Source organism: Homarus americanus, unplaced genomic scaffold (assembly GCF_018991925.1).
Source record: "Homarus americanus isolate GMGI-L3 unplaced genomic scaffold, GMGI_Hamer_2.0 scaffold24260, whole genome shotgun sequence".
Classification (NCBI taxonomy): Eukaryota; Metazoa; Arthropoda; class Malacostraca; order Decapoda; family Nephropidae; genus Homarus; species Homarus americanus.
The window spans coordinates 3,039,364-3,060,990 of NW_024721079.1; the positions used below are offsets into that span (position 1 = coordinate 3,039,364).

Sequence of the window (21,627 nt, forward strand, 5' to 3'; positions counted from 1 at the left end):
AATTGTTTTTTTCGAAGTAATTTATCGACTGAAAGATCAAAATAAATCACAAACATATTTCTTGCTGTTACTCAGTCATATCCAGGCCAATTTATATGAAAGAGTATATAACTACTTATCTCTATATGACTCGCATAAAAAGCTTTAGAATAAGTAAAATTTGTGTACTTTTAGTCATTCTATGGACCAAATTTCACATAAAAGCATAATTTTGAGATTTTTTTGGGGTCAATACTCTACAGGAAGTCACCCAATATTCAGGGAACTCGCTATAAACATTACTTAATAAATCCCTTTACTCCTATATATACATTGTTACCATTATACAGGATTAAATACCACAAAAAATTAATACATAACTTTTTTTACTAATCTTTACCTCATCTGCCAGACAATATCCATGAAACACAGACCCATACCTATAACCCTTCACATAATTTTTAATTTTTGAGAATCACAGGTCATTAAAGCTGATTTGGGGGGCTTACGTCACTCCTAGAAAGCCATGTGTCCCTGACTAGAGATATACTTCATTTATTTGTTAATGTTAACCTCTTTAGGATATCATTTGCTTTAAATTACAAGAGGTATATTATTATTTACCGATTTTGCAATTAGTTTATATTAGTTTAGGTTTACCTGGCAATGTTTATGGATGTCTACTACTTTTTTATGATGTAATTAAATAAGAAGATCAGGAAGACAGACATAAATGTATAGTGTAGACATATATATTCAGGGTAGGAGGATTATTCTGAATCAGCCAACAGTGAGGAGTAAATTGGAGTGTCCTGTAGTGATGATGTTTTTCACAACCGAAAACGTGACTTGAAATGTTACGCTTTTAACTTTGTAACTGTCATTTTTAGGTAAACATTTTACAATGAACCCTAAATGGTTTCGGTTTTCCTATCGTAGAATAAAAAAATTGAGGTAACTTGAGAATAACACACACACACACACACACACACGGTCCTACCATTACACTACCATAAGCAACTTAACAATACAATATAATCCCTCGGTACATGGAAGAGAAAGTACCAACTCGGGAAACTCTCATTACACTCCCACTGTCCTGGGCTCAATATGACAATAAAAAGCTGCTAGCCCCCGAGACCCCCGTAATACGTGTGACAGTAATGGGTAAATTATCTCAACAATAGATTTAAGAAAACCACACACACACACACACACTATGTTTAGGTTCTATCGCGGACTACGTGGCTACCAGGCTAAATGAAAACACCACAACAGCGGGGCAAAGAGCTACGGTGTTGACAATTAAGCAGTGGAACGATATGACGTGTAGTATATACGAGCAATATGAACGTGGGAGAGGATGAGAGGCGGGGACGGGTAACTAGCCTCTCTCTAATTATCGATAAATAAAGTTATAACTACCTTTGACTCTCCCATAGGTGAACTAAAGAAAATATGATATTGTGTTAATTAAAGACAACCTGCTAGGAACAACAGTAGACCACCATCAACACGACCAAGTTACCAGGACACGCAGCCTTGGACCCTTTGAGAATAGATTAATCCTCTCGACCGTGAGAATATCATCATCTCGGACCAAGTTACTGACAGTGTGTTGTGTGATTCCTCTCAGTTTAAAGTCATAACAAGATACCTAATACATCACAGTCTAAGTAGAAGTTATTGGTGATCATCTGATTGTAAATACTGAGGTGACTTGATGAATATTGTAATGATAGAGTCAGCCAAAGTCGACATTATGTGTTTTGTTTGTATTTACAGGTGAGGTAACTAGATCTTAGGATTACAAGTTTCACATAAAGGTTAGTGTAGTGAGGCCAAATTTAATGAGACAATAAATACTCCAGAATGTAACTAAGGTACCTGTTAGCATGCAGGTAAACACGGACGTGCTTCACCAATGATCTCAGAGCCGTGACGTATTGAAATTTTGCTGTGACAGTGACCTTGGTCCAACTGTGATCATAATGCAGATAAATGACGTTTTAAATGCAACAGAGCAAGAAGGGGATTTATTTCCATTCAGTTGTAGCAATACTCGTATATATAAAAGTTATCTCTATATGGCAAAAATTTCAGTTGTTTTTTTAAAGCTTAATATGTTATCATACATATTTAGAATACACACACACACACACACACACACACGTACGTTCTAGATTTACAGCCTGAGTGATTGTCCCTCCGATGCAGCAAATGTAGGTCTGAGCCGGAACACTACAGCCGCTCTAAGCTTGAACTGTTTCTGTAAACGGAGTGCTTTTAAAGACTGTCAGATAGCCCTGTCCAGCAGCGTCAAGACCTATACCAGACAACGAATTATTTGTTGACTGAAAAACACAAGAATTTTAAACTCTGGCATTATTTGGGTATTAATGAAGGGTAATTTATCATTTTGCACCTGTAAATTAACAAAGTATTGTAGAAAAAAATATCGTTTGTTTACTCTTCAGGTGTCAACCAATCACCTTGCTTAGGTAAATAGATCCTTAATTTATCTTTGCTTTGGGATTCTAAGTATAACGAGATCTCATTGTAATATACCAACTCATATTTTAGAATCACTGAAAGAATGCTGACAGCCATTTGGAATTCTCTCAGTATATTTTTTTCCCAGCTACATCTTCTACTGCTAATGATCCGTTACTAAGGAGAAAATGCATACTGATAACAGAGATAACAAGAAGTGGGAAGAATCCACCATATTGCTCATTTTTAGATAAGTTATAGACAGTTTTTAGCTAAGAAAGTCATATCAAGGGTCTACAGGACACAAATACTTCTACCCCTCTTCTAGATAATCGTCACATGAGCTTACGCCCTTCCCCTAACCTATTCCCTCATAGTTACACTCATGTACTCGTGTCAGTGTGTGTGTGTGTTATCCTTTATTCATATATATTTTTTTTAATTTCCCGTTGTTCACAAGAGCTGCACTAAGTAGTCTTATGATGTGGGTGGGGGGAGTTGGGTGGTCCCGTCAGGCTCCAAGAAGGTTATCGACTTGCACTCTGCCACAAAATTCAATATCCTGGTCATTAGTTTCCTCAAGAAGCTTCAATATTTTAGTCTCGGTGATCCAGAAAACTAAGACATAATTTGGGTTTATCATTTCCCTTATAACTTTTATTTTATTTATATTCTTGTAATTGTTTTTCATTCCCAGGAAATTATCAGTCTTAAGGCAAATGCAGTACTGACCACTTACCGAAGATTTAGTATACACTGTGCTGTATCCAGACTACCCGTGCTAATCGGCGCAATTTTACTCTTCATAATTATCAATGATCTATTTTGATTCAAGGGAACTAAACTTCTCAATTATCTACTCTTGAACAGATCCGTGTGGTCATGTGGTGTGCCAAGCGGGTCAAAAATGCCTGGTAGATGACGCCAGGGTGCCACGGTGCCAGTGTAACTCCACGTGTCCCTCCACTCTCTCACCCGTGTGTGCTAGTGATGGTACTACATACAGGTAAATGTCTTAGTGCCAGCATCATTCTGTGTCCTTTATATGATGTCCTATTTGTTACATGACAATACTATATACAGGCGACTTACCACGCTGCCATAACGAAGTACTAGATTTAGGTAAATGCCAAAAGGATTCAATAATATTCGAATAATTAGCTTATTAACAAGGAAGTATTGATTAACAATATCATAAGTACCATAATACATAGAGACAATTAGTGAAGAGTTTATATGATTATTAACACATCCGTTTTCTATAGATTCTTGCCGGTTTACCTCATAATGAGTCGTATTTACTTAAGGTCGAATTAAGTCACCAATGTTTTTCCTACAAATGACAACTAATGACGAGAAATTCTAACATTCACAGTTAAGTTTTGACCGCCTGTGTCTGGAGACTTTTATTATTTAGCAAGAAATTCTTAATTTTTTTTAACGTCACATGAAGGTATTATTTTTAAGGTTATTTTTCTTACGTGTTTCAGCAACGAGTGTGTGATGAACTTCGAGGCTTGCAGTAGAAGACAAGTTCTTAGTGTTCTATATCGTGGCGAGTGTTCCTCAGGTAATTTATGTGTTCTTCAGGTGACTTCGTGTTTTTCATTCATACGAGTTTCATGTTCTTCAAATTAATTAGGTAGTTTTCAGGTAAGTAAGACGTTCTTCATCTCAGTGAGGTGTATTCTTTAAGTGAGTTAGATGTTTTTAAGCTCTTGTGTTCATTAGAGAAGTTCTTTAATCTTCAAATGAGTCAGAATTTCCTTGGGTGATTCGTCTTTAATATTGGTTAAGCAATTTATGAGCTGCAGATGCTAGTAAAATTAGTTTTGTGAACAGTAAATGTTAGTATTATAAGTTTCATGAGTAGTTATTCTTACTATTATTATGAGTTGTAAGATTAGTAAAGGTTGGTATAATGAGCGTCTACCCCGGATCAGTGATGTACCCAGTGTGGGGCGCCTGCACTACACACGCAAGTACTGGGGTTTACAAGGAACCCGTTCACCCCACCTCGTCTCGGTTGTAGCAGACAAAGGTATTAAACACACTCGACAGAGGGGGTGTAACAAATAGATATGCTACACCGAGATGAGGAGGGGGTGAATGGGTTCCCTGTCAGACACCAGTACTGCTCGTGGCCCGCTACCTTTTATACCCCCGCGTGTAGTGTAGTACACGTGCATTTGTCAATCTTTAGATCTATTAGTATTGTGAGTTTTGTGAGGTTGAAGTCAAAATCGTGGTTTTTCTAAGTTCTTGATGTTCGTATAATGAGTTCTGAAAATAGCAGATGTTAAGTTAATGAATAATTAAGAGCTTTTTGGCATGTAAATGTTAGATATAAAATTACTTATATTTGTGTGGAAGAGAAATTTAACTTAGTGGTCGTCTGTATCTTACGTGAGTGAGTTTCGTCTAAAACCTGTCTGTGAAATTCGTGACAATCTTCAGTGTCTTGTGTCGCCTGTAACTTAGTGTGTCTGCCACATGTGTCGGTTGTGATGGATTACATTATTCTTCCGTGTTTTATTTGACTTTTGTGCTGTGTAATTCTCAACTCTGTCTGTGAAGCAATATAACTACAGTTTCTGTGTTACGTGACTATTTCTTTATTACATACGCACACAGGCGAGAACCTTGTGTGTGTATGTGACCCCAACCCCACCCTGTGCTACACGCCGTGTGTGTGTTATATCTATCTTGTGTGTGTGTGACAGGTGTCAACCCTTGCGGGGCGGTGCGGTGCGGGTCAGGGCAGGGGTGTGTGGTGAATCAGTACGGGGTTGCCACCTGCCGGTGTCGCAGATGGTGCCCGCCCGTGGTGACGCCCGTGTGCGGCTCTGATGGCACCACCTACGACAGTCGCTGTCACCTGGAAAGGGACGCCTGCCTCAGACAGAGGTCCATTACCGTCGCCTTCGTCGGCTCCTGTGGTGAGTACTTCACATGTTTTGGTTTTGATGTTTGAGTCTGTATCGTGTAACTCTCCCTCGTATTATACAAAGCACATACTACTGATTTTCGACTCGATAGAACAATCGATACTTGAAAGTCACACAAAAAAAAGCGATTAATCACGGCATCGACTGTCTCCCTCCCCCAACAGCTGACTGAGGGGCGTGTGGACTGCGAGGACCCAGCTGTCTGGCCGCTCACGGTGTCCGCCCCTCATGAAAGGAATCTATTACCCAACTTTCCACAAGACGGCTAACCGAGAGCCTTTTTTTTTCCAGTTTTCTCCTCTGTAACTTCATACACTGTGTTCTCTGAGTTCTGGCTGTATATCGTGACGGACAGATCCTAATACTTGACTAACATTATGAAGACACTTAACTCTACACTCAACAGTTTCACACGACACACCAACGGTTGAATATAAAGTATTATACTATATATTTACTTATCTAAATTTATCAAAAGGTCAGTAATAAATACCTTACACGTGCTGTTTCATTAGCACAGTCTAGTTACCAAATGTTTCACTATTATAGAAGGAGTGTTTCCATATACAGTAGGCTGTTTCCGAGCTTAATACCCACAGAGATTATCCTCGTGAGTAACATTATAGTCCAGTCTCTTATCTGAAGTAAACAAAACGGTGGACTATCAAGAAAATTCGTTAGTTAAGGATCTTAGACAATCAACCACATACCGAGCCTGTAATTTAGACAATGTATTTACCCATGTCTTTCATAGTTTAATATTTAACTTTTAGCATTCGTGAACCTAAGGATTGTCGTCTCATCCTCCTATGATCTATCAGGTGAATATCTAAAGTTAATATTTAAAAAAAACATTAATGAATCAGGAGAGTTGCATAAGCACGTGTCACAGCTATCCCAGGTAGGCGTAAACCATTGCTACGTGTTTACCTTACAAACCAATAATCTACCTTAAAAGCACATTTTGCAACAGGTAATTAGCATTTACTACACCTGTTCTCTACAACAGTTCAATCAACTATACTCCACATACCTAATAGTCTTCACGATCGATTAACATGTCATTCATATCTTACAAAAAAAATTATCATTAATACCGAAAAGCACTTCTGATTAGGTTAGTCTCTCGCTCGTATCTTACCAACCACCTCACATATCAACAAATCCTCATCGCCAGCACAAGCGAAACCCCACGTTGACTTAGCTGCATTATCTATTATGAACCTTATTGATTTATGAGGCAGTTAAAACATCCATAAAGAGAACATTTACAATTCCTTTCAGTTAGTTGCTGAGTTTGCCAAGACATACGTTATAATCGGACTTTATCGCCGTCGTAAATATAACCTAGCCTACCCTGTTACCCGGTGTGTTCAGGAATTAATGTCCATTTTCTGGTCTGTTGGTTTGATCTATGAATGAAAATGAAGATCAATATGAGGAAAATAATATACGAGAAGAAGTCATACAAGGTAGAGAAAGAAAGAGACTGACAGACAGGTTTTCTCTCTGTCTCTGTCTCTTTCTGTCTCTCGTGTGTGTGTGTGTGTGTGTGTGTGTGCATCAACTTGTATATTGTGTGTGTGTGTGTGTGTGTGTGTGTGTGTGTGTGTGTGTGTGTGTGTGTGTGTGAATATATCTAAATCAACTTACATATATTGTGTATGTGTGTGTGTGTACATCAACTTAAATATAACACGCAATAAGCCCAAAGCAATAACACTGCAACATTGCTCACATTCTTCAGTTAGTTTCAGAAATTCATTCTAGCCTAAACGCTTTACCCAGATGGAATTTTATTACCAAATATACGAAACAATCGTTGGCGTTATACACATATTGCCAAGTAAAATTTCGGTTTTAATAATTTTATGGAGGTTCGGGCACGTTCCATAAGCTGAAAAAATTAAAATAATCTGATAATAATGACGATTTAGAGTCTAATATTCTTTATAGCTAGTAATACTTGTCTTCCCGGCGTTAACACAAACTCTACATCAGAAAAGTATTACAAAATGACCATTCATTCTTTTCATGAGAATTAATCCCCACCAGTGTGTTTAGCAGAGCAGGATGATTTACCTGTAATCTGGCCTATTTACCAGACAAACTTACGCCCTCGCTGATAACAAAATAACTCTGCAGTTGTTCTCTCTCGTGTGGTGAACAAACAATACTACCTTCTCTCTACTGAGTTGACAACATCCTGAGTTATACTGTGTGTGTGTGCGGTGGTGGTAACCATACAGTGTGGTGGTAAACATTCATTTGTGTCTCAGTTATGTTACCGTACCAGCAGGCTGTAATATATGAAGTTGAACGAGAATAAAGGAAATTCCTAAATAGAATAAATAACTTTGTAGTGAAATGATTATTGTATTATTCACTGGTGTTTGTCTACATTATTCAAATATTTATTTTTTACTCGTCACCAACAAAAAGAAATTTATGAGGTAGACCCTGGAGAACAACCATTTACTCGGGACACTGGTGGCCGCTGGAGACGAGAAGATACAAGAAATCGTTCCATCTAACCTCACTTGTTTGTTACACGAGGACCCGTTTGAGTCTTCGTGTGTATTGAAGGTCTTACATGCAGTATTTGATTATGTGCAATTGTATAATTATATAACTTTGAATGTGTGTACGTACATGTAAGTATGAGCTTGTGTTCGTATGTAGATAAAGGCGAACACAGACATATATGAGCGTGGGCGTTTGTGTGTTTCTGCCTTTGTACTCCTGTGTGCTTGCGTGGAGAAAACCCGCCTATTAAAATGTATGAATACTTTATGTCATGATAGAGAACAGAATACAAAGGAAAATGTAGAACTTATTGTTCAATTAAGTGACATAACAAACACGTAAAGTGAATAAATATCACATAATAAGAGGCGTGGATGACATCTTTACGGCGGCACTAACAGCGTCGCCTACCATCTACTTTACTTTTGATGACTGACAGGACCCACCCCCCCCCCTTCCCTTCTCTTGTACCTCACGACACTATGGTATTTTCGATATTCTGCTGCTGTCCCGGCTAACCACACTGTCTTACTGTAAGAGGTTTTTTTTTTTTACCTTTTTGTGTTATAAAACATGGTAGGGGAAATGAAATCTGTACAAGAACTTTTGGAGGCCATACTCGTCATTATTTTAGCGGCTATTAATAAATTTGAAAAGTCTACTATCTATCTTTTTGTCTGAATTTGTTTCTCTTTCTTCGTTTATTTTGAACAATTCCCACGTTTTACTTGGAGAGAAGAGAGGAGTCCGACTCGAGTCACCGTTTTTGTGGACTTCAGACTTGACCTGGCCTCCAGTGTATACCTGGCTTGATTAGACTCGAGACTTGCTTCTCCCGACTTGGGACTTGACTCGAAATTTTCTGACTTGAGACTTGATTCATATATCCAGAAATTTTGATTTCAAGCTGCTTCCCCGCATAACTAGACTTACGCGTGGCAAAACTGACCAAGTGTTGCCAAGATTATAGGAGGGATTTTTCTGGTGTTTGAGGTATTGTAAGCTGGATGAGTAAAGCTTAATCAACTAAAACAGTTAGACAAGCAATTTGAACATATTTTTGAAGCACATTTTGAACGAAAAAAAAATGATCCGTACTGACTCAAAATTATACTTGTGACTCGGTAAAAAAGAACTTATGACTTGCCCCCAGTGACTCGTGACTTACTTGAGACAATGTGACATGTCTGATAATATTTCCTACAGCTTAGGGAGTATGTATCTGGGTAAACAAGGTATCCTATTACAAGTCCTTCATTATACTCCCAGGAAACTGATGCTTCTCCTTCACCCCTCTCATCCCTCTCACTCACCACCATCCCTCTCCCTCACCACCATCCCCTTCCCTCTCTCACCATCCCTCTCACTCACCACCACTCACCCATCCCTCTCCTCACCACCACTCACCACCATCCCTCCTCACCACCATCCCTCTCCTCACCACCATCTCCTCACCACCATCACCACCATCCTCTCCCCCTCACCACCATCCCTCTCCTCACCACCATCCCTCTCACACCACCCCTCTCCTCACCACCATCCCTCTCCTCACCACCATCCTCTCCTCACCACCATCCCTCTCACCACCATCCTCCCTCACCACCATCCCTCCCCACCACCATCCCTCTCCTCCATCCCTCCTCATCTCCTCACCACCATCCCTCTCCCTCACCACCATCCCTCTCCTCACCACCATCCCTCCCTCACCACCATCTCTCCCTCACCACCATCACCATCCCTCTCCTCACCACCATCCCTCATCCCTCACCACCATCCTCTCACCACCATCCTCTCCTCACCACCATCCCTCTCCCTCACCACCATCCCTCTCCCTCACCACCATCCCTCTCCCTCACCACCATCCCTCTCCCTCACCACCATCCCTCTCCCTCACCACCATCCCTCTCACACACATTAGAACATAAAGATATCAGCTGTTTCCACTCATGCGTTCTCCTTCCTTCACACTGCCTCCTTCCTTCACACCGCCTTCTTCCTTCACACTGCCGTCTTCCTTCATTGCAGGTGCAGGTGGTCCGTGCGAGAAGTACAAATGTGAGTACGGAGGAGTGTGCGTGGAGAGGTACGGCCAGGCAGAGTGCGAGTGTCCTGAGTGCGGCGGAGAGTACCAGCCCGTGTGTGGTGGTGACCGTCGCACCTACCACAGCTCCTGCCGCCTCGCCCGCCATGTGTGTCTAACCACCACCCACGTCGAGCTTCTCCACCACGATCCTTGCGGTCAGTTCTCTCCCTCCCTCCCTCCCTCCCTCCCTCTCTCTCCCTCCCACCACAGTTACTACCCTCTTGCTCCTCCACCAGTCATTACTACCCTCCCACTCCACTCTACTCCCACTCCTTAACCAGTCACTACCCTCCCACTCCAGTCACTACCTTCCCACTCCGTTCACTTCCCTCCCACTCCCTCACTCCTACTCCTCAATGTAGTAAAGAACGTCGGTAGAAATTTTGTTTACAATAGATTTTTCCAATATTCTAAATCAACTGTTTTATTTTGTTCATTTGACTGATCTCGTGTTCTTGTCCCAATACATCTGACACAGTGTATCACGTTGACAACTGGAGTGAGTTTAATTGTCATTTCTTTGTACTGTAAATCACGACTTTGCTCAAAACATTCCATTGCTACTTTTATCGTGACCACACCAGCTCGTCCGAATGTACTAAAATCTTCCAAAAATTTCCCCAACTTTCTCAGGTAACAGGGTTTTCAGAACACGGTTTCATACTTACTAAAAACAGTTAAACATATAACTATAGATACTTTATGAGTGTTCTGTTTAGGTTACATATTTTTCTTCTTTAAAAACTGTATCATGTTATGTTTATTCTCCATTAATGGGTTATTTATCCAAGACACGTCTGTACCTCTTATAAAATTGACCTGGCTCTCCACACACACACACACACACACACACGTTCGTAAGACAGCCACATCATAACGAGTTCTCTGACAGATGCGTGTAAGGGCGTTGAGTGTGGGGAGTTCGGACAGTGTCGGGTGGACGCAGAGGGCTTCGGTCGCTGTTCCTGCCCCACGAATTGCTCTCAGGTAAATACCAGGTGTTACTTAAGTGTCATGAATTGTTTATATTACGATAAATGTCCAATATATTAACGGAATTTTGACGCATAAAAAACAATTTTCACTTTTATCTATGTAGGATTTATATGTGACTAGCTGCGTAGTTGTCCAGTATCTCAAGGTAGGCGTTAATTATGTCTAGGTAGGTGACACGTAGGTGTAGGTAAGCACTAATTATATCTAGGTAAATGAGAAGTAAACATAGGAAAATGCTTAGTATGTTTAGGTAAGTGTCAAGTATGTCTAGGTAGGAGCCAAGTGATTCTAGAGATAGCAAGTGTGTTTATGTTACACTAGTTGAGTAGAACACGTAAGTATTTTATATCTAAGTGTGTCTAGATGGGAGGAAGATTTTCAAAGGTCGGGGCTAAGTGTGTCAAGGACGATGGTGCATCAACCTCGGTATTGGTGTCTTGGAAAATAAGAGTGGCCTGAAAATAATGTGAAATATTTATATGCAAATAGTAAGTCTATATAGGAAAATGCTTCGTGATGACACAGTAACTGAGAGCCATGGTAAATAAACATCTAATATTGTTTGCCATATTTTATAGTTAACTACCTCACTTTTGTACCGAGTTTATGTAAATAATATTAGATAATTCGCTACACTAAAAAAAATGATTCACTTGTATTTTTAGTTAAGTGTTTACTGAGTTCACCCGAAGGAATTACATTTGAGTCTTAGCAATACGAGTCATTGTCCTGAGTTTAGTCTGTCACGTCTCCTAATTGATTACAAAATTACTGTCTATAACGGTCCTGTCACCCATGAACGACTAGATCACCTTTGAACGTGTTTTTCAATGACTACGTAACGACATCAGGGGCTACGGTGCTACTATATATAGCCAGCAGCTTTAATTAATAGCCAATTAAGACGAGGGAGCTCCAGGATGTAACCAAATTGCCTTAACTCATATCCAAGTTGCCAAATAAAACATTACGCAACTCTTAAATGTGATCTGGTGGTATCTATGTGTGAGATGCCTCTAGGTATAAATAAATAGCTAACAAGTTATGTAAATACCTCAGAAGCTGCCAAGTAAGACTACTGACTATGTTATGTTCGGTTCTCCCCAGGCGCTGGGTGGGGAGGTGTGTGGCAGCAACGGGGAGACGTATGCATCAGAGTGCCACCTTCAAGTCGCCGCGTGTTCCACTCAGCAACACTTGAGCGTCACACACAAGGGGAACTGTGGTAGGTATTGTACCCTTATTAATATTAAACCTGTTTGGTAATGTTTATAGGACACTGAAGTGAATAAGATCAACTTTTTTTTTTCTTCTATGATTCGGGTATTATTAACGTATATCTTGTGTGTGTGTTTGTTTGACCTCTGGAGTCGGTGTGTTACAGATCTGTGCCTGGACGTACACTGTAAGTACAGGGCCAGGTGTGAGGGAGGCCGCTGTATCTGTCCCACAGACTGTCCCGACAAGAAAGAGCCTGTCTGTGGCTCCGACCGTATCACCTATAGCAACGAGTGTGTCATGCGCAAGGTGGGTGGCGTGTGTGTCATAAGGTGGATGTCATATGAATGTCATGTACACAAGGGGAGTATCGTGTGAGTATCATGAATAGTATGGGTGTCACGGTTGCTTTATGTGAGAAGTATGTTAAACGGCTTTCATATATCCTGTTGATCTGTTGAGAGTATGCTAGAAATAAGTGTCCTGCGTCATACAGAATACGTGGTGAGAATTTTAAGGGATAAATGTCACGCGGGTGTCATTCGTACTAAGAGACAGATGTCATGTGGTGTCATATTCACTTCTAAAAGACTCGCTGCAGACTGTGTCATATGAGTATCAGAACATGCTGGTGAAAAGAGAGTGCCACTTGTGGTATCAAACGGAAAACCAGTAAGAGTAAGTCTCATAAAATCTTGATACTAAAACAAAGCATGACACTGTACCAGCTGACACTGTACCGGCTGACACTGTACCGGCTGACACTGTACCGGCTGACACTGTACCGGCTGACACTGTACCGGCTGACACTGTACCGGCTGACACTGTACCGGCTGACACTGTACCGGCTGACACTGTACTATCTAACACTGTACCATCTAACACTGTACCATCTAACACTGTACCAACTAACACTGTACCATCTAACACTGTACCATCTAACACTGTACCATCTAACACTGTACCATCTAACACTGTACCATCTAACACTGTACCACACTGTACCATCTAACACTGTACCATCTAACACTGTACCAACTAACACTGTACTATCTAACACTGTACCAACTAACACTGTACGATCTAACACTGTACCAACTAACACTGTACCAACTAACACTGTACCATCTAACACTGTACCATCTAACACTGTACCAACTAACACTGTACGATCTAACACTGTACCAACTAACACTGTACGATCTAACACTGTAACACTGTACATCTAACACTGTACCATCTAACACTGTACCATCTAACACTGTACCATCCTCAGGTGGCATGTGAGAAGAACGAGGATATGAACTACCTGTTCTTCGGGGAGTGTGACGAAATAGGAGGCATCGTCACAGGTAAGAGAACTATGAAAGTATTTGCTTTTTTGGTTCCCTCTCTTGTGTTGTTATACCCTGTTATCATCTGTGTTACCTAATCGAGTTTTTTTCCCCTTCCTACTCTCTAACTTCGGTTTGTTTATGATGTGTTATGCTTAGTAATTTTATTTGACTATTAATTTGTAAGTTGACACACGAAAAGTTGTATTGTCTGATTGTTATGTTGGATTATTGCCTCTCGTGCTGTGCTATGAGGTGTGAAGCAATAATTCTGAGTTGAGCTTCTTTATATCATGTTTCGTGTGCCTGCCTGTTGCTGTATATCCACTACAATGTATCCTCCATGTCATTTTAAGAGTGTACCCCGTGATATGGTTGTGTCATGCTCTGATTTTATCGTCGTATTTATGTATTGTTACTGTCTTGTCATAATGAATTATAACTTACAAATTATATTTCGACTTTCTAGAGAATTTACGTTGGATACGATTCAAATAATACTGTAAAAAGATTATTTATATTTCACTGTAATGAGTCGGTATTTAATCTCAAATTTATCATTATTATGTTATGACTCCTACGTTAATAGCAAGTATTGTTACTAACTTCCTACATCGCATTGATATAAAATCACAATATTCCCAAAGCAAAATGTTTGTTTGCATGTAAGATCTCCCTGATATACATTAATACACATCATATTAAGGCACACAACACACGTCAGCATAAACTAGCATCATTTAGCTGTCGTATCTGTTAAATCTTTTCTCGTACTTCTGCACAAACTCTACCTTGGCCAAGACAAAGTACTGTATAAGCGAGGTTATGTCAATACTCTACGGTAGTCACGCGCCACATTTCACTTACTCGCCTGCGGCAAAGCTCTATGAAACAGACCACATTTTACAATCTACAAATTATTTTCCAACAAGTTGTAACAATAGCAGCAAAATTTGGACAAAAACTCGAGTTGCTTATTAAAGCTTAATCGACGATTATCCCTACTGAGCGGGAGTTATTTGTAACTCATATCATCCTCTATATTAACCCTCATAGACGTGATCTACCCCACGCCCCTGCCGCCTGCTAGCCCTGAGGATCCCTGCCACTTCCATACCTGCATTGCGGGGGCTAATTGCCAGAAGGACGCCGAGGGTAGAGCGCGCTGCGTCTGCGACTTCTATTGTTCGCCTCCACCTCGCTACGAGCCTGTGTGTGGCAGCGACAAGGAGTTCTACGAATCTGACTGTCTGATGCGCCTCCACGCCTGCAACATACAGGTCAAGCTCTCCGTGAGGCCCATCCACGAATGTGCCGGTGAGTGTTCCTCAGTCATTTGTTAGGACCATCTAGTACCAAGTAAATCTATCTTGTGTATCTCAATGTAATTTTATGTTACCTACTAATTAGATTAATTTAATTCTATGATTTTACTTAAGTCAACCACTTAGGTGCTCTGGTACGCCTTCTCTTAGGAGGATCATTCAGCGTATGAACCTTTGTGAACGAGAGGACCTAGGAAGGTTTCATTACGTAATACCGCTCCTTGGTTATACTCATGTTGAAATGGATTTCTGTTCAGTCTACATTAACACAGAGCGCCTAATGACGTCGTGTCTGTGGGGAAATTACTTGGCCTGCGTTTATAGTTATACTTGTGTTTTGTTTTTGTTTTTAATATATTACATTGAATACGAGATGAGGTACTGGACGATGAGTCATATCTCACTTAAGATTAGAATTATAATATTTTTATAATATTTTACACCATTTTGTTTTTTCATTCGTCAGATTTTCCCAATGAAACAATTATTACACAGATTATCACCATTGTATCTAGAGGTGCAGAGAATTAATAAACTTAAACCCAACCCCATAGATGACATTTGACGTACTCTAGTCATATAGTTTAATATTAAATATCGTTAATATTGAGAATGCTGTGCTCTCCATCCTACGTCAGCTGCACAGAGGCTGAGGGCGTGTAACGGGACGTCGCCGCTCATCAATCCATCGACGGGGGAGGACCTGTACTGCGGTGAGGGCGGCACCATCTGTCCCCCCGGTACCTACTGTCACCGCCAGCACGACTTCGCCAAGTGCTGCAGGGATTACTCCGTCAGGGTGGCTGGTAACCTGTCTCTCCCTCTTGACCTGTCTTGACCTGCCTTTCATGCTGTTGACTCGTGGGTTCTTTGTTGTTGACACTTCTCGAGTCTTTTGTCACTGACTGTTGAGTGATGAGCTATTTATTTAGTGACTAATTTCCAGATTTATTCACTAGCAGTTGAAACTTTTCCACTCAATTGCCCACTAGTACAGCATCACCTGAAAACAGAGGCTGATTCACCTCCCATTTGTGTTGTGTTATTATTGACCAAACTTATAACCTTTTCCGTTCTTCTTGTCTTCACCTGCCGTATAACTCTTGACGTAATCCTTCATTTTCTGAGAACCAATTTACCTCTTCTTGATAACAGTAAAATATAAACCAAGACTCTGCTTCCTCTCCCTCTGGTTCACCCATCCTTCTCTGGTCCTCCGGCAGTTATCGAAGCTCCAGTGCCCCGGGACTGTCACCAGAGTGACTGGGGATGCTGTGAAGACGGTATCAACTTCTCCACGGGACCGGAGAGCGAAGGCTGTCCCGAATCCTGCCGCTGTCACAGACTCGGTGAGTAGAGACGCTTCTGCTAAGACCGTTTGGTTGATACAGGGAACTGTTCTCGTACTGTTGCTTCCTTACTGTTGGGGAACATTTTGGGGGCTGGTGCAGTTGACCAGTGTGGATACATCAGGCCATAAGGGATAATTTCAGTTATTCTTACTTTTCTTTCCGAAATTTGGAGCTGATATGTACAGTTACGGACAAACTTCCCTGGACACTTGGCAATATCTAGCATCTATTTGTGGGTCATACATATGATTGGATTATATCCAATAACGCCGTTTTTCATCATAAATTATGTTGGAACCACAAAATGGAGAAAAATTACCCCTTTATATAGAGAAAATCTGAGAAAATACGTTAAAATTATATTCCCCTTTTCTTAACTATTCTACGTACGTTATGAGTGACCCGTTCATTTATATTAGTTTATTTCCCTTCATCCTCCTCATTTTCGTCGTTTTATTTTAATTTTCGATGATTCTCTTTTATACGTCCCCGTGTCTCCTGAGGCAAGACGAGGAGCTCAACAGCTTCTCTACTGGAGCACACTTAAGTCGAGGCTGTTATTCAGCTTTCAACACATCTTAAGTGAGCGAATATGTGCACACGACTTCTTCAAAACTCACTTAAGATGTTGTTAATCATCTGAATCTTATCCTTTTCTCGGTAATGAAGTAAGATATTTTGTGAGCTCATTTGAGTGCATAAGACCAGATTTTCAACTTTAATCTTCGTTCATTTCATTCCTTTACCTATATTTACTGTTTCGAATAAATTACACTGTTTTATCGATTCACTGACCATTAAAGATATATTACAAAAAAGGTTCATAAAAAAAAGATCCCTCACTCGCGCTCAACAGTGGGGAATGGCGCTCAGAGGGCTATTAACGAAGCCCTCCCCCCCCCCCACCACCACCACCACCCCATCTCACAATAATGTTTATCTTAACTCAGAAAGAATGTCTCCCAGGCTGACAAATAAACTTTTTCTGAAGAATCATTTGTTTGTGTCAGGTGTCGACGATGGCCTCAGCGAGAGAAGTGATACAGACCGTTCTACACCCGCTGTTAGCTTAGCTTAGCTTAGCTTGGGTTGGGTTGGGTTGGGTTGGGTTGGGTTGGGTTAGGTTAGGTTTGTAAGTATGCTCTATATTGATAATTATCAATATAGAGCATACTTACAAACCTAAAATTGGCTTAAATAATCACGATTCAAATTATAATTTGAATCGTGATTATTTAAGCCAATTTTACATATAAAACACAAACTCTACTTTTAACCTACAAAGTTTTAGGTCTGAACTGTACCCGAATTTAACGTACACAAAAAAGAACGATAAAGAATATAAACTCCTGTCATCAGAGTCATGTGGTTTAACCTCTGAATAGGTTGACTTTAACTTCAACAGGAGAACCCCGCATTAAATAGAACGAAAAATATGCCATTAAAACTTTTCAGTGTCAACAATTTTCTTAATTCACCCATGGAAGGGGGGAAGGGAGGGTGGGGGAGGGAAATGTTGTTGTTTTTTCATATATTTCATATTTTATTACAAGACTTCAGAAACGTAAAGTGTTATTATTATTATTATTATTATTATTATTATTATTATTATAAATATTATTATTATTATTATTATTATTATTATTATTATTATTATTATTATTCAACGGAAATAAAGTTTGTTTGTTTTTCTTATAAGATTCCAGGAATATATACAACTTCGTAAGATAGACAATTAAGAGACAATAACTAGGCTGTAATGAACCAATCGCCGTGTGATGGCGGGGGCAGGGGTGACAAGGTTTATGGTCAAGAGTCTAAGACGTTTATACGATTATTTTTTCTGGTACTTGAAAGTGTTAGAATGCAGTTGGTCCCTTGACGCAAGTTAGAGCGCAGAAATAACCTTCATATATAATATCAAAATTAAACTGACACTTTACCTTATATAAATACACTCGTTAATCACATGTCATGGAACAAAAATTAGGTACAGACAAAAATTAACTACAGCCAGAATCTTTGTAATGTTCCTGTAGATTAATTTGACCTCCTAACCGGTGCCGAGTGAACGTTTAAGGTTAAGTCATAGTCTCGGGGTAACTTTTATGTTATTTTTTATGTCCTTTTTGTCTTTCCGTTAGATGCATGGTTACATCTTTAGTTACTGGAAATATTCCTCAGGCAAACCTCTGAGAATCCAGACGCGTCTGTCTCACATCATATACAGACAGATAGATTTATTTAGCTCAGATTTTTACAAAGTATGGAGCACAGCTCCTCATCACAACGACCACATATCACAGAAACGATTTACAATTCATACATTTACACTAACAAACCATGATTATAATTAATGGAGTAATTCCTTGTATATGTTCGTATCAACTATCTCGTTGTGCATTGGAAATTAATTAATCACACCCACCCAGACCCCCTACCCCCTGCACTCCCCAGCCCCCGTAATTTTCTCTACTCCTGATTTTTACATCAGCACTATCGAGCAAAAGAAAATCTTTGTCAGACGAAGAGCTCGACATCTTTACTGTAAGACAACTGGATCATAACTCGCAGATAAACCCGCGTTCTCTGCGTCCGCCTACCAGCGCTGACTGCCGGCTCTGGTCGGCCCTGGAAACCAACAAACTAGTAACCTGCTTTCTTTGTGTACTTACCCTTACCCCATTTGCTGGGAAGAAACAGGTGAAAAATACCGGTTGCAAGTTTTAGCTAGTTTAGTAAAAACATAAAAAAAATCGTTACCTCTGAATATCCGGCGACTAAAAGGTAAACTACAAAAGTTAGGCCACTGTGAAAAGTTTGTTGTTCTTTACTTTGTCAAAAGCTTTTTATGTAATAGGAATTACAAGAACAACAGAGCTGCTAGTGGATTTTTATACTGAACAGACTCCGTAAGCGAGACTTTGTAGTCACGTGGAGTCTCCTGCAGTACGTGTAGCCTGACAAAACATTTCATTTAGTCAGAAAGCTTATTAGGATGTGGTTAATTAATTTGTATGAGTTTATCCCAGCGGTTATTAGCTACGTCCTTTAAGATCCATATCATCACACGTAAAGCCTTACTAAAACTACCATATCGATCCCAGTGCATATAATATTTGCTTCACAGGTTATACGACCGTCGACACGCCATTGTAAGCAACACTAAACAACATCGAGTCCTCTATCTCACTGTGTTGAAATACTTTTGAGTGCGGAACCATGAAGGACCTCCCAGCACAACGAATAAGTCCCCAAATCCACAGCAGATATTCCCCTGGTGATTAAGTCACATAGGTTATCACCGGAGTGTATGTACAGTTGTCAGTAAAAGTTCTGGCAACTGTACCTAAAATGAGCATCGGGAGCTAACGACATTCTCTCATCTACACTGTTGCTCTACACGGAGGTAGCGGCGACTTACTCAGTTAGCTGAGACGCAATACCCCTGACCAAGTGCAAAAACAACGATGACCGATATATAAAACTGACTTGGACATACCTGTAATGTGAAGTGTTATGGTACATCACGGTCCCTCGAGGAACTGGTAACTTTCACTTTCCTGGAAAAAAACCGAAACGCGATCAGATTAATTTTCCATCCTCCTTTACTCCAATAAAATGTTTGTAGAGATTAAGGAAAAACTCGCCACTTATACCAGGTAATACTACAGGGTGTTTCAGCAAAGAGTACATTAAGTTGGAGGATAAAATCCTTGGATAAATTTAAACCACAATGTCTCCATGGTAAAATGTCAGATTCTGCTTAGTTTCCATGTTACAATACATTTAAGATATTGTATTAATGAGAGTGAATTTGAAGGTTTTTCTAATCATTTATTCACAGATCTCTACAGTGTGACCCCTCTTTGTTACAACCTAATGGAAATGATCAAAGTTGCCCCCTTCTGCCTTAATGCAGGCCTGTACACGTCATACCATTGATTGTCTGACACGTTCCAGAATGCCTGGGCTATGTTTAATTTGCTCCCACCTGTCACCAACACGTGGGCATATGCAGAATCTGACATTTTACCATAGAGACATTGTGGTTTAGAATTATCCAAGGGTTTCATCCTCCAATTTAATGTACCCTTTGCTGAAACACCCTGTACATGGGGAGGATCACAAACATATATTTGTTTTAAAGTAAAAATACTTATTAGGTGGGAAAGGATTAAATAATGACTATCTTTTCATCCACAAGAAAACTGAGAACTGAAGAAAACAGAAAGTACAAGAGTTCTCGGGAAGCTTTTGACTGTAATTCAGGTCCAAATGAGGTTCTATACTATTTATAATTGAAAGGCATTGGTTTTATTAAATTAATTATAAGTAATTTTAATGCAAATATATTGTAATTAGAAGTTTTTCTACATACAAATTAAAAGTGCAGATAAAGTTATTTAACTTTTGCTTACAAAAACTGAGCGCGGCCAACATGAATGTAGTGTGTTGTAGGATCATTTCATACATCCACTGTACAGTACATCAAGAAAATCTTAAAACAACAGAACTTTTGAACAACCCAGCATTTAATGTTTTCTTCCGAGCGACGGAAATACGCAAACAGCTACATCGGAGATTACAATTGAAAATTCATTTTTTGACCGGGAACGGAGATGCAAGAACTGAGGGCACCTGAAATTTTGCCCCGTGTGATACTGTACCTCATAAAGATCATTGAATTGGATCTAGTTGGTTTGTTGTTGTCTGTCATCATTAGTGTTTTAAGCCATCGGCCTACCTGAGGGATCATAAAGTCCTAAAAGAAAACTGGATATATTTCCCATTTCTACATATTTTCTTTCTCTCCTATTAGATAAGCATCTACGAATTACAACAAATGTGTCAAAAAGGATTATGCCCCCCCAAAATAATATTGCTTAATAAATAACTAAGGTGGCAACTCTCTCCGTAACATTTACCAATAATTGTACTCTTCAACTAACAGGAGCAACCATGATATAGAAATTATTTTAGCTAAAACCAAAAATTAATAAAAATCTAATTATATACAACTGTATTGATATTTTAATCAAAATTCAATAAACAGTAACAAGAGATGGTGAATACTTCCATCCCTCGACAAGGATCAGTACAGTTCCTCGATATAACTTGATACAGCGAAGTACAAGTTATAATGGTCAGAACACCAAAAAGGAGTTCACGAACAAACCTACATAGAAAATTTTCCGGTGTTGTGATTCTTATTCATTCAATCAGAATAATACTTCTTCTACATATTCTCTAAGACTAGCATGTCCTCATACGCTTGATTTCTCCTCAGTCCTGCCCACTGTCAGGTTTCAATTATCATTTTTAGCTAAAAGGCTTTAATTTAATCCAAATGAACCGATTGTTATGTAATAT

General features: G+C 39.7%; 1 protein-coding gene across 1 annotated transcript in view; it reads left to right on the top strand.

The window, feature by feature from the left end:
* Positions 1-21,627, top strand: part of LOC121861435 (agrin-like) — a 92,322-nt gene that overhangs the window by 46,763 nt on the left and 23,932 nt on the right. The window contains exons 2-12 of the mRNA XM_042359157.1: positions 3,343-3,478; positions 3,963-4,042; positions 5,196-5,411; positions 9,972-10,184; positions 10,922-11,016; positions 12,133-12,250; positions 12,410-12,552; positions 13,520-13,595; positions 14,634-14,894; positions 15,541-15,708; positions 16,126-16,251. Of these exons, the coding sequence (XP_042215091.1) occupies positions 3,343-3,478; positions 3,963-4,042; positions 5,196-5,411; positions 9,972-10,184; positions 10,922-11,016; positions 12,133-12,250; positions 12,410-12,552; positions 13,520-13,595; positions 14,634-14,894; positions 15,541-15,708; positions 16,126-16,251 (1,632 nt within the window). The remainder of the gene's footprint in view (positions 1-3,342; positions 3,479-3,962; positions 4,043-5,195; positions 5,412-9,971; positions 10,185-10,921; positions 11,017-12,132; positions 12,251-12,409; positions 12,553-13,519; positions 13,596-14,633; positions 14,895-15,540; positions 15,709-16,125; positions 16,252-21,627) is intronic.